Source organism: Haliaeetus leucocephalus, unplaced genomic scaffold (genome assembly GCF_000737465.1).
Source record: "Haliaeetus leucocephalus isolate CR32 unplaced genomic scaffold, Haliaeetus_leucocephalus-4.0 Scaffold741, whole genome shotgun sequence".
Lineage (NCBI taxonomy): Eukaryota > Metazoa > Chordata > Aves > Accipitriformes > Accipitridae > Haliaeetus > Haliaeetus leucocephalus.
The window spans coordinates 3,489,578-3,501,882 of NW_010973177.1; the positions used below are offsets into that span (position 1 = coordinate 3,489,578).

The window sequence follows — 12,305 nt, forward strand, 5'->3', positions numbered from 1 at the left end:
CCCCCCCCCGGGAAAGCCCGCGGGCCCCGCAGATCTGGATCTGGCCCACCGGCTCATCAGCGCAATGTCCCTAATGACGCAGGCTGCTATAATTAGACCCACGGAGGTGCTGACTTGCCCGAGTCTTGCCAGTTTGCCAGACGGGCTTAGCCTTTCCCTCCCAACCCCGGGTGTGGGAGTTGAAGCCAGCAAATCCTCACAAATGCATGCCTTGTGCAAAACCAGGGTTTCTGGGGACTCGGGATGGGGTCGGGGAGTTGCCAACACCCTTAGCCAAGGCACAAGTCTAGGGAGCAGCAGAGCATCCCATAGGAATAGGCTCCAGAAGCCCCATAACCTGGATTTTCAAAGTGCACATGGGGTAGGATTTTTTTGTTTGTTTTCTTGAATGATTTTATGGTCCAGCCTCCTTCCATGGAGAAGGTCAGGTCACGGGTCTGTCCTCTGGGCTCTGTTCCTCAAGCCGAGGAAGAGCAATGTGAAGCGGCTGCCTAGAGGGGGAGGACTAAACAAGTAACTTAGAGAAGTTACTTGAGAACGCACCTTAAGCCCAGCTCTTCCAAAGAAACTGAGGCACCTAATTCCTACAGAAAGCCCTCCGCACCCGAAAGAGACATGCAGAAGCATTGATCCGACTGGGAACATGATTCTAGTGGCCCTCAACCTCCAGAAACACCCTTATATTCAAGACCACCCGAATACATGGCAGGTGCCTTGTCCTCCCTTACCTGTCCACGCTGATGATGCACAAGGTCATGATGGAGGCGGTGCAACACATAACGTCCATGGCGATAAACACGTTGCAAAAAACCTTCCCAAAGAGCCACTCTCCCCCCACCAGGTCTGTGATGGTCACGAAGGGCATGACAGCGAAGGCCACCGACAGATCGGCAGCTGCGAGGGACACCACCAGGTAGTTGGAAGGCTGACGGAGCTTCTTGACGATGCACACAGAGATGATGACCAGCCCGTTGCCGGCGATGGTCATGAGGATGATGATGGAGAGCACCGCTCCGATGACGATCTTCTCGGTGTCCCCATAGAGCAAGATCTCCTCGCCGCAGTCCGTCGCGTTGGTGAGGTTGGAGGACGGCAGGTCTGGCTCGGCTGGGACGGAGGGTTCCTCAGTCATGAATGGATTCGTGAGCAATTTCTGAGCCGGGTGCTGCTGCTCTGCGTTCTCCACGAAGAGAAGATGGTGCTCCAGAAATCGCCTGGGGCTGACCCTTAGCAACATGCTCCGAGCTCACCGCGGCGGGCAACGGCACGAGTTTTCTCCTGGCGATGACACCTCCAGTGACAAACCGGAACATTTTGTTACAAACAGGCTAAGAAAATCAAACATCCCCCCCCCCCCCCCCCCGGCTCTTGCCTCCCAAAGCTGTGGCTGGATCTCACGTGCTTAGCAAGAAGCCGCTTCCCAAGTCTGCTTAAAGACATGCAGTTTGCTGGAGGATGCTCAGAGAAAGCTCCTCTCCACTTTTATAGGGGCACAAGCTGCTCAGTCCGCCTGCAACGGCTCCTCATCGCCTGCGTGCTTTTCCACGAGCACGGATAACAGCAGCGGATCGTAACTGCCCATGTTATTATGCGTCGCTGCCAAGCTGCGCTGCTGCTCTCGCACTTCTCCCGTGCGTCCGTACCTTTAAATCCCATGCAACCACACGCGTGTTCTCGTATGTGGCTATCGCAGCGGAGTATGTGACAACACAAGCCACAAACGCCAGCGCACGCATCACCCGCCGCATCTCCCGCATGCGTTAACGCATAAACTTCAAAGCTGTGGCTGTAAATCCACGCACACGGTGTGTAACGGCAACACGCGACCGTACGTACCCACAGGAGCGCGGTGCGGAGCTGCGGATCCCAGTGGGAGCGTATCCATCCCATGCAGCACCCCCAGGGTATACCACGCACGGTCAGGGCATCCCAACCCATGCCCGGAGCTGGGAGTATCACCACCGCACACATCGCAGAGATACACGGAAGGCAGCTACCGCGCTCCCACCCCCCCGGGTATTCACCCCTGTAAGTATTTCCCAGCCATCAACAGGGAAACTTTAGGGCAAGGCTCACCCCTATGCAGGGCTCCAAGCATCACGCACAACCTGCATCCTCTTCTTTCTCTTTCAAAGCCCTTTTTTCCCCTTGAAGGGAGTTGTCTTTAAATCAAAGCAGGATTGCAACCCCTCCACCCCCCCCCTTCCCTTTTGCAGCTCCCCCCCATCCACCCCAGGCTGGGGTGATGTGGCTCCCAAATTTACCTGTGCTTAGGGGGTGAGACATCCTCCAAGCAAGCCCCTGCGAGCTCCGGGCAGGCAAGAAAGCAAAGAGCCACCCCCGGAGCATCCTTGTCCCCTCCCCGGTCCCTCCTCTCCCCCTCCCCTCGCCTCCCCCCGGGCAGGGACCCAGCTGGTCCCTGGCTCCCTCAGAGCCCCAGGGAAAAGCAAAAAGCAGGGAGGAGGGATTGGAAGGGTCCAGGTCGGGTCCTGCAGCCACCCCAGCCCTGCAGTGATGGGTTGGAGGGGGTGGGATGTGTGCGAGGATGTCGAGGGAAAGGCTGGAAGTTGCGAAGATGCTTTTGGAGGCAGTCCTGCGGTGCAGGCGCAGGAGGAGCAGGCTGAAACCCAGCAGGCAGGGTAAAGAAGAGGGGTACAGAGAAAGGCTATTTCCAGAGTGCTCTTCCCCTCCCGCCCTTTTTTTTTTTTTTTTTACAGGAAAGGGTTTCTTTCCCTGCTTCATGTATTTTTCCCCCCCCCCCCCGCTTAGAGGAGGTCCCATATTCATTCAGCTCCGCATTAAAGAGCAGCAAACAGCCAGGGAGAGGCAGATCCCTAAAGATGAGCCTTTCCCTTACCCTAATAAAATCGAAACAGAGAGACTAAACAAACCAAGCAAAAGCATGCAGAGATCCATCTCCATTTCCCTCTCAGCCAAACGTTTCACAGGTGCTTTGGTGCTGGGATTGCACTTCAACCCGGGGCATCAGACAGCCGCTCTTCGCTCCTCCCGGGGCGAAAGAAGCGGAGCAGAGCCATCTTCTGCATCCTGTGTCCCTTGGGGTGATGGGTGTTCAGCCAGGAAGGGTGCAGGCAAGCGGCTTCGGAGCTGTTTGCAGGCTTGGAAAGTGTATCCCACCACCCTGTCCCTTGCTAAGCACTTTGGGAGTGAGATAAGGACCTCCATCCCTGGTGCCACCAGCTCCATCACCCATCCCAGGGCTGTGCAAACACCCTGGCACCCTCCAGCCCTCCTAGGAACAGCACGGAGGGCTGATTATGGGAAAAAAAAACCCCCACCCATCTTTAAATCTCTGAGATGCAGAGCCCTGCATTACCTTGGGTCAGGGTCAGCACCAAACCCAAGAGATTTTCTTTTTTGGAGGCAGATGTTCCCTGCAAAATACACCTGTAAGGAAGGCGCTGGCGACCTAAAACAGGGCTGTTAAGGCTGTACTTAACACCAGGGTTTCTTCTTTGCTGCTCAAGCATCACAGCGTGCGTGGGAGGCTGGCTAAAATAGCTTCCTCGCCAGGGCAGGGTGTGCTGAAGCTCTGGCTTTTTTACTCTTTGCATTATAAATGGGTTTTTTTCAGCCCCTCGAGTGCGATGACATGCCAAGATGGGATGGAGCTGATGATACACAAACACAACCTGCAAAGCCCAGTCCCTGTGCTACCTGGGGAGCGGGGGCTGCTTCCATAGCCAGTCTGAACTCCCCAATATTTGGCAGAAAAATACACCCGGTATTTCCAAGTAGAAAGGAGGATCTGCAGAACTCCTTGCTGCAGGACCAGAGGATTCTGCAGTCTCAAACCCCAGACAAATTCACCCAAGAAGAAAACCATTCCCTAAGGACCAGCTCTTACATGCCAAGGCAGTCTGTCGCCAGATGCCCGGAGAGTTTCAGGAAAACCATTTGCGCACGAGCTGCAAAATCCTGCCCTGCTTTTCACCTCTGGGACCGGGGTTTGGCTGGAAGGATACAGGGTGGAAGATGAGCAGGAGGTTTTTTTCTATCTTCTCTGGAGGTTGCCTTTGGGAGAGTAACATGGCGAGCAGCTCCCGTGCATTAGCAAGGAGAGACAGGGAGGGATTTGTTTTTCTCTCGATGCGCTGCTGGGAATCAGCCGGCTTATGTGCAGCAGCCAAATTCATGTCCTGGCAGAGGAAGAAAACAGAGAAGGTGCTTATAAAGGTGATGAACTTCATGGGCCCTTTGCTCTGGCCAACCACTTACACTACTTATGGCAGACCCTCAAAACCCTGCAGTAGCTTCAGGGAGCAGATTTACCCTCCCTGTCTCCCATCCCAACCCCATTTTTGTAGGATACAAATTATACCTTCTCCCTTCCAAAATGCCTGTAGGGATGGGGACTCCAGAGGAGGGTTTTTTCTCCCCTTTCTAGGGGGAATGAGCTGCTCTGATAATTTGGGGTGCAGCAAAATCCCTGGAAAAACAAGGGCAGCGAGCTGCTGGCCAGCTCATGGGACATGCACTGGGCGGCTGGAGGGCACGTTCTCTGCACAGGCTGATTTTCTGGGAGGACAGAAGGGAAAATGCCAATTTTTGTGTAAAGGAAGGATTAAAAATAATAATTCTTCTGCTCCCTAAAACTCTTAGTGAAGCACTTCTCCAGCTGCAGGCCATGATGACCTTGTTAAGGCACTTGCTCCTGGGGCATGCTAGGAAGTGTTAATTGCATTTAATAGCCATTAAGGGAGGAAATGGCCAGCATGCCTTAGCTTAGCCACTAACTATAGCTTTCTCTCTTTGCCCGAGAAGAGACCACAGGTTTGGAGGAGCAGGGATGTTGCTGGTGTGAGATGGATGAACCCCAAAGAAAATTGTCCTTGCAAAATAAATCTGAGAAGTTGAAGATGCAAAATAGCCAAAGTTCCCCCCCCTCCACCTGAAGCAGGCAAGAGATAAACAAAGTCCTCCCACTGTTTCATGAAGGCAGTGCCCAGATACATTCTTCCGTCTTCATGTACAAATGACCGTTAAAGTGGCTATTTTATTAACTATTAATTGTTAATATTACACCCTATTAACTCTAATGGCAAGGTAATAGGCACAGTTATTAATATGCAAATTCTGAGAAATCTCATTAACTCCAAGGTCCTCAACCTCTCAATATTTTCAGGACTAGCATCCCACAGCAATCTTCCCAGTATCGCACATGTTGACATTTCTCCCTCCGAGCAGGCAGAGCCTGTCCCAACAGATAAAATTAATCACTCAACGCTATCAGCTTTCAAGGAGCATCACTAAGGACTGCTCTTGCCTCCAGAAAAGTTCACGATGAACTGGTCTGGGGTAGCTAAACCCTCTCTGATTTGGAAACAGAGGGGCTTGACCCACTTAAGGTGGCCAATAACCTGACCACGTGCAGATACCATGGAGCAGGTTGCCCAGAGAGGTTGTGGCTGCCCCATCCCTGGCAGTGTTCAAGGCCAGGCTGGATGGGGCTTGGAGCAACCTGGTCTGGTGGAAGGTGTCCCTGCCCGTGGCAGGAGGGGTTGGAACTAGGTGATCTTTAAGGTCCCTTCCAACCCCAAACTTTCTATGATTCTATGACCATGGTGCTTCTCCAGTGGTTCTGTTCAGGAATAATGATGACCGCGGTGTTTCAGGGACCCAAATTGCTCAAAGCATCACCTCCTCCCTGTGGGCCTGTGTCCTGTTTTCCCTCTGAGGCTCTTCCCTCCCAAAGACAGCCCCATCTCCTCCTGATGAGCACTGAAGCCTAGCTCCCCAGAGGCGGTCACCCAGCAAACACCATCTCAGTGGGGTTGGGAATGTGGTACCCAAGAGATGGTTGGGTCTTCCAGACATGGACCCCTTGACTTGGGCGGCCAGTTTCAGCCCATCAGTGCCGTGGGCTGGGGAATGGGGCTGGTAGAGGTCTGCAGCAAATGAACCGGAGCTTAGGGGGAAACTGAGGCACTTGAAAGGCCCAAGGGGGCAGCAAAGCTCTGCATTTAAACTTTAAAACCACACGCGTCCTTTAAAAATCAACCCACAATTTTAAACAGGACAAAATGTGTTTGAAGAAGAATCCCTAAATAAGACACGATAGTGTTGAAGTGGAACAGTTTTGGTTGGACTAGGACAAGATCTCCTCCCTGTCCCTCTTCCATAGCATGAAGCCCTCAGCCCAGCTGAGCATCCCTGCATCGTCCCGTCTCTTTAGCTGCCCTCTGCACCACAGCAGCAATAAAGAGGTTCGCCCCTTGCAGAAACCCATCCTCCAGGACAGAGGCAAATAGCAGGAGCACGGCTGGGGGATGCTGCTCAGAGTGCCCCGTGGGGACCAGGGGTCCGGTCCCGTAGCCGTGACAGCAGTAGCTGAAAGATTTCAGCAAAGGGATCCAACCAGCAAAGGGCTTTCTGCCTAAAAACCTTTTCCCCTGAAGGGAAAAGCCAACGCAGCATTGATAAGCTAACGACCTACCTGTGACTTAAAACTCTCAAAGTTGGGTCTTTGGTTTGTTTTTTTCTTATTGTATCTCCCCAAAATAGGGGAAAAAGAAGAGAAACTTTTCATCTATTTATAAAGGCACTCCATGCATTTTGCTGGTTGAGCAGATGGGGAGCAATTGGGAACCTCATGGGAAAACGCCATCCAAAGGAGATGTCCCAATACGTCATCTCCAAAAGGTGCATTTGCTGAAGAGAAGCAGGTATTAACGTCTTTAGAGGCAGCCACACTCCCTCTGCTGGAGTCTGCACAGACAGCAAGCAGCTTTTAGTGTTTAAAATCTCCCATGATTTGCAAATTTGGGTTATCTGGGAGGGCTCTCCAAAAATTCTCTCTGTGCTCCATCGCAGCTAAGGCCAGGGCAAGCCTGGTGCTGGCAGCCCCAACACCTCATCCCGATGTCCTGCAAAAGTGGGACTCCCCAAGTGGAGGATGGGGACGAGCTGGAGGGACATTTGCCGCAGGATGGGGATGAGGTGGAGGGAGAGGAGCCCCTGACAGCAAACTTTTGGCTTGCAGACCCTGCTGTCTGCTCTGACGCTGCCTATGGTGGGTGCTAGAAGGATTTCCAGGGGGATTGATGGAGCTAGCAGAGAAAAATCAAAAAGCCTGAAATAGGAAAGGGTGAAAAAAGAGTGATTTAGCTGAAGTTGCCAACACAAGCCCTTCAGCCTGCAGCTCTGGCTCACAGCTGTAGTCACCCATTTGCCAGCCTTTTATTAGCGAGCTGATGTCATTAGTGCTCATTATTTATTCAAAGTATGGATGTGCAACATTTCCACCTACCGCTCTCCCATCCACCATCTCCAAGGATTTGGCTAGAGCCTGATTTTAATTATATGCAGTGAGGTAGGTGCTGATTTAGTTTTTTGGGCTCAGATAAAGAGTCATGCAGCGCCAAACCAACTCCGCTTGATGCGTGGTCCTGGTGTTACACCTCCGGACCATCCAAATTGGAGAGGGAGAGAAGTGGATGATGGAGAAGCAGCACTCCTGGCCAAATCTTTTCTAAAAGCCAGCAGGATACGGCCCTCTGGAGAGCAGCAGAAAGAGGGAAGGTTGCTTCAGGACATCATGGCAAACCTAGAGCTGGAAACATGAGCTGTGCCTACAGAGGGTTGAGCTCGCAGTGCTCTGGCTCGCTTATGGTTTCTCCATAGGCTTAGAGCAAACCACCGAAAAACAACCTCGGTGAAGGCTTCTCTGGTCCATGGTTTTAGGGACGAGTGCTGCACAAAGGCAGATGTTTTCCACTCGGGATTGGGGGCTGGCTAAGCTTGCATCATGCCATGGGCCCACCAGCTCCCCACTTTGAGCCGGGGATGCTCCACGCTCAGTGTCGAAGTAACTGGAAGTGGAGGTGGGCTGAGGTTCTTTGGAGGTTGCAGGTGGGTTGGGGTGGTGGAGCAAATATTACAGGTTTGGAAATGAAACCCCTCCTTGTCTTCTTTTGTCTGTCCCCTAGATGGCACCTGCTCTCAGCAGATTAAATCCCTGATGAACAACAGCAGGTTTTGGTGCTTGGGAAGGCTCAGGGCTGCAAACTGCTTGCCAGAAAACAAACAAAAAAACCCCACCCCAAACATAAAAAAAAAAGCGCAAGCTACAATTAATGGCTTTTTTGGCTCTCACACAAAAACTCAAGATACCTGACCCCTTGCTGGCTGCAACATTTGCTGCTTTCTCTTTTCGTACATCTCTGAGTCCCCAATCCCCCCAAAATGCAGTGGACGGGCTAACGGGTCCTTTCTCACCAGCTTTGCTGCAGTGAGATGGGGACAGTGACAGACTCCACCAGACCTGCATCTCTCTGGCAAGGTATTTCAGTCCTGTATAGGGAGGAACATGCCAACTCCCATTTCGGTTTAAATCAAAGCAGGACATTGAGAAGGAAAATGTGCTGACAAACTCCTGCCCAGATGCAGCCACTCTGAATAATCCCTTTTTCCATGCCCTCCATACCAAGACATGGTACAGGGCAAAACCGCAGATCATATCCCTGGGGCCTGGCTCCTCTTTGAACAGTTTATCCATGTAATTTTTGGCCGACGGATATTTAAACTCCTCCTGCAAAGCTCCTGGCATCGCATGTGCGTCCTTGGTGGGGAAGGACACGGTGGGGGGGGAACGGACCTGTCCCCATCTGACCCTTTCCTTCCCCAGCTCAGATCTGCACCAAATGCCACCGACATTTAAACCGACTATTATTAGACATCTGCTTTGAACGGGGACACTTTGCACCTCGCAGGGTTACGGCCTTGCCAGGCTGCCTGCGGTTGCAGGCAGATGCCCATCGGCTAAAACTCCACGCAGTGACAGCCAGAAGGTGACAAACACCTCCTGCCCACCCTGCTCCCTGCTCCCCAGCACCCATCCCGAGGGGCTCACTGCATCCCCGTGCATTTACGGTCTTGGTGTAGCACTAAGCTTGTACAGCCCTCCCAGCTTTCCAAGGCTACTCCTGGGCACCAAGCAAGGATCTGGGGGCTGTCCTGGGGAAACAGCCTCACGGACTGGGGAATGACAGCTATGAGAGAGAGCGAGCACGAGTCCAGGTGACCCCATGGCTCCCAGGAAGATTTCCCTGATGGGTGCAGAACCACTTCTTACCCATTCTGCATCCATTTGTGGGACCTTCTGCCTGTCCAGGAGGGCTCCGTCTTGGGTAGGAACACCTCCTCACTCTCCAGCCATCTTGCAAAAAGATCCCCAGGTGTTTGGGACAATCAACCCACATATGCAATTCTTCAGCACAGACTGAGACCCCAAAAGGGAAAGACATTTGTCACACACCCCACTCCCCTCCCACCCCAAGGTTCTTCTCGCTGCCAAGGTCTTAGTCCTCGCACACCAATTTGAGGAGCTCCGTATTTGGCTCGTTTTGGAGGTCCCTTTTGGGACCTTGCTGCAAAGGGGGGCTGCAATCTACCTGCCCAAAGGCAACGCTGAGCTGCAAAAGTGCTTGTGAGCCCCCCCAGCCCTGCTCCCCCTTCACTCTTCTGCAGAAGAGGATGGTATCGCACCGGTGCACCAAACACAGTCTCAGCGCTCCTTCGCTTCCCCAAAGACTGGCACATCTCAAAGGTCCCCATGCCAGAGCACGATGCAGCTCAGGACCCAAAAATTTGAGGCTGCCCACATGCTCAACAGCCCTCTGACGTTAACACCGCAAGGACTGTTTCTCCCTTTTCCCGATAGCCTGTCCGCATATATATTTTATATATTAAGATGGTGACCAACATTGCTTCCAGGGAAGCTCATGCTGATGGAGGCCAGAACTGGTCACCCCCGTGGAAGAGGAATCCCACAGGACCTGGAGAGATGCAGTGGCTAGAGGCAAGGAGCAAATTTGCAGACTCCGGCTCCTCTCCGATGATGCTATTCTCAGTCTTACCCTTACCTCAACCTCAGCTTGTGTTCGCATGCAAAAAGTCCCTCTTTCTGCAAAGTGAGCTCCTCAAGGATCCTGATGGGCTAGAGGGAGCTGGAGGGCAACTATCCAAGCCTGAGTCCCATGACAGGTAACTACTGAATTTACTCCTTAGAGAAGCTGATCAGGCTCAAGGCTCCCATATGACACAAAATTCACTACGTTTTGGGCTCATCTCTGGTTTGGCTGATGCCAAGGAAGTGAGAGGCACAAGGGAAACCCCAGGCAAATCCAGGTACTCTCAGTGCACCATATCAGGTAAGCAGTGCAGTTATTTCTTACATATCCCCATTAAAGCATGAAGGAGTCCCATTTTTGACTCCCCAGACTCATTCAGTTACTTGAACGTAAGACAACGCATGTCCTTACATTCACAGGAGATGCTCAAATGCTCCAAGTGCTGGGGATTACAGAAGTATCTCAGCTACAGGGATCCCCACCAGTCACCAGAGAAGTACGTACGTCAACACTAGGAGAGAAGTCCAAACTATGCTGGGAGCTTAAGGTTAAATAAAGGACACTGATTAGGCACAAAGTAGAAATATATAAACAGTATATTTCTTTTTATTTTGTTTTTAAATACAGAGTTCCCTTACACAATAAAGGAATTCCCTCTCCCTCCCCACCCCCCACCCCAAGCAACTCTTATCAAAAGAAATCATTCACTGTAAAATCAACACTAGATAGAGGCATGCACTTTAAGAGCATATTTAGCAAGTGCAGTATCTATAGGCCATATCTCCCTAACTAGGAACATGTGCTTTCCCTCACTTAAAATAGTTCCCCAGCAATCTGTGACAGAAACCTCCTGGTCACCAAACCCAGAAATATTTAACCAGTTACAAGCCATGTGACACATTGGAAAATAAACGCACCGGTGGTCTTCTCCTGGTACGCTGCAGACCACCCCAGGCAAGCGGCTCTGCTAGCACTGGCTTGCGCGGAAACGGGATGCGGGATTTACGATGAGCCAGCTCTGCCTCAGGAAGCTTTTCCCTCTTAAATCACCTCCTCGGAGCTTATCCTGCATTCACGCTCCCTCCAAGGAAAGCAGGAGGGGAAATGAGGGAGTATTTAAGATACAGCCCCTTTCCCAGGTCAGACCAAGGGGAAGGGGGTTTGGTTTGCAGTAAAGGTCAGGAGCACATACTTTGGAGAAGGATTTTGGTTTTTGTTTTTTTTTTTTTTTTTCCTTTAGTAAGACGATTCCTGTTTTCTGGAGTAACATCTATGTGGGAACAAGGTACAACTTCGCATCAATAAAGAGGACAGGGAGGACAGAGGGGCTAAACACTTCTGAAAATAACAGAGCACTAAGCCACCTCACTTATTCAATCAGAGTGGCTCCACCAAACACAAGAGACTAAAATCCTCGGAGGGTCAACAGCGCAGTAAGCTTCTCACTTCCCAGCAGCTGCTGTGCTTTGAAGCTGAATCATGCTTTTTCTCCCATGGGAACAGATCCACCTAGAGCTGCTGGGCACTTCAGGGCACAGCCCAGCACCTGCCGGGGATGGACACATCCAACACGCATCCCAACGGCCACAGCTTCCAGACACAGGCACTTAAAACCACGGTCCTACTTACGCTTTGGCACCAGCAGTCTTGGAGATGGGAGGTAGCTGCTAACACCTGGGCAGGCAAAGGAAGCTCCTCGATAAAGATGGGAATCACTTAAAAACCTGTTTATGCAGGCTGGGACTCTGCTGGGGATGCAGTTTGAAATAAAGTGACACTGGTCCCGAGTTTGAGAGGTTCAGAAATAGGTGATGCTTTAAATAATAGAAAGGTGGCTAACCATGTTCCCAAGGTAAGCAGTTGATGGAGAGGAGGGTACACAGCATGAGCTCACTCATGTCACTCAGATGTCAATCAACCACCTCCCGAAAAAGGATCACCTGCAAAACTGGAGATGCCACCACTCACACCACCAAGGGCTGCACCTTCTGCTCCAGCCACATCTGGCAGAAACCAGCACAGCCATGTTACCCTGCCATCGCTCGTATGGACACTGGCAGAAACCATCTAAGTCATCCAATCACGTGAAACTTACCTAAACTCAATGCCTGGAAAAAGCGTGCCAAGACACCGATTGTTGCTGATAGGCAGAGCAAGAACTGATCTCATCCCTTCAGCAAGCCTCCCAAGCACTGAAACTGATACTCCAGCTGCTGAATTTGATATGCTGATTTTCTGCAAAACCCTGATCACATAACAAATACTTTACTGCTAGAGAGCTTTTTTTTTTTTTTTCATGCTAAGAGCCAGCATAGCTCAGGTCAAGAGGAAGAGAATTTAATTGCAAACTGTTTTTTCCTACTCTTTGCCATTTTATTCACCTTTTGGATTCCCACCTGCGGCTAAATAAGAGATACTGATAGCTCTTGCAGC

General features: G+C 51.5%; 1 protein-coding gene across 1 annotated transcript in view; it reads right to left on the reverse strand.

Moving 5' to 3' along the window:
- LOC104840082 (5-hydroxytryptamine receptor 7-like) overlaps positions 1-1,238 on the reverse strand; it is an 8,448-nt gene extending 7,210 nt beyond the window's left edge. The window contains exon 1 of the mRNA XM_010580785.1: positions 729-1,238. Coding sequence (XP_010579087.1) covers positions 729-1,237 — 509 coding nt within the window. The 5' untranslated portion in view covers position 1,238. The remainder of the gene's footprint in view (positions 1-728) is intronic.
- Positions 1,239-12,305: the final 11,067 nt, after the last annotated feature.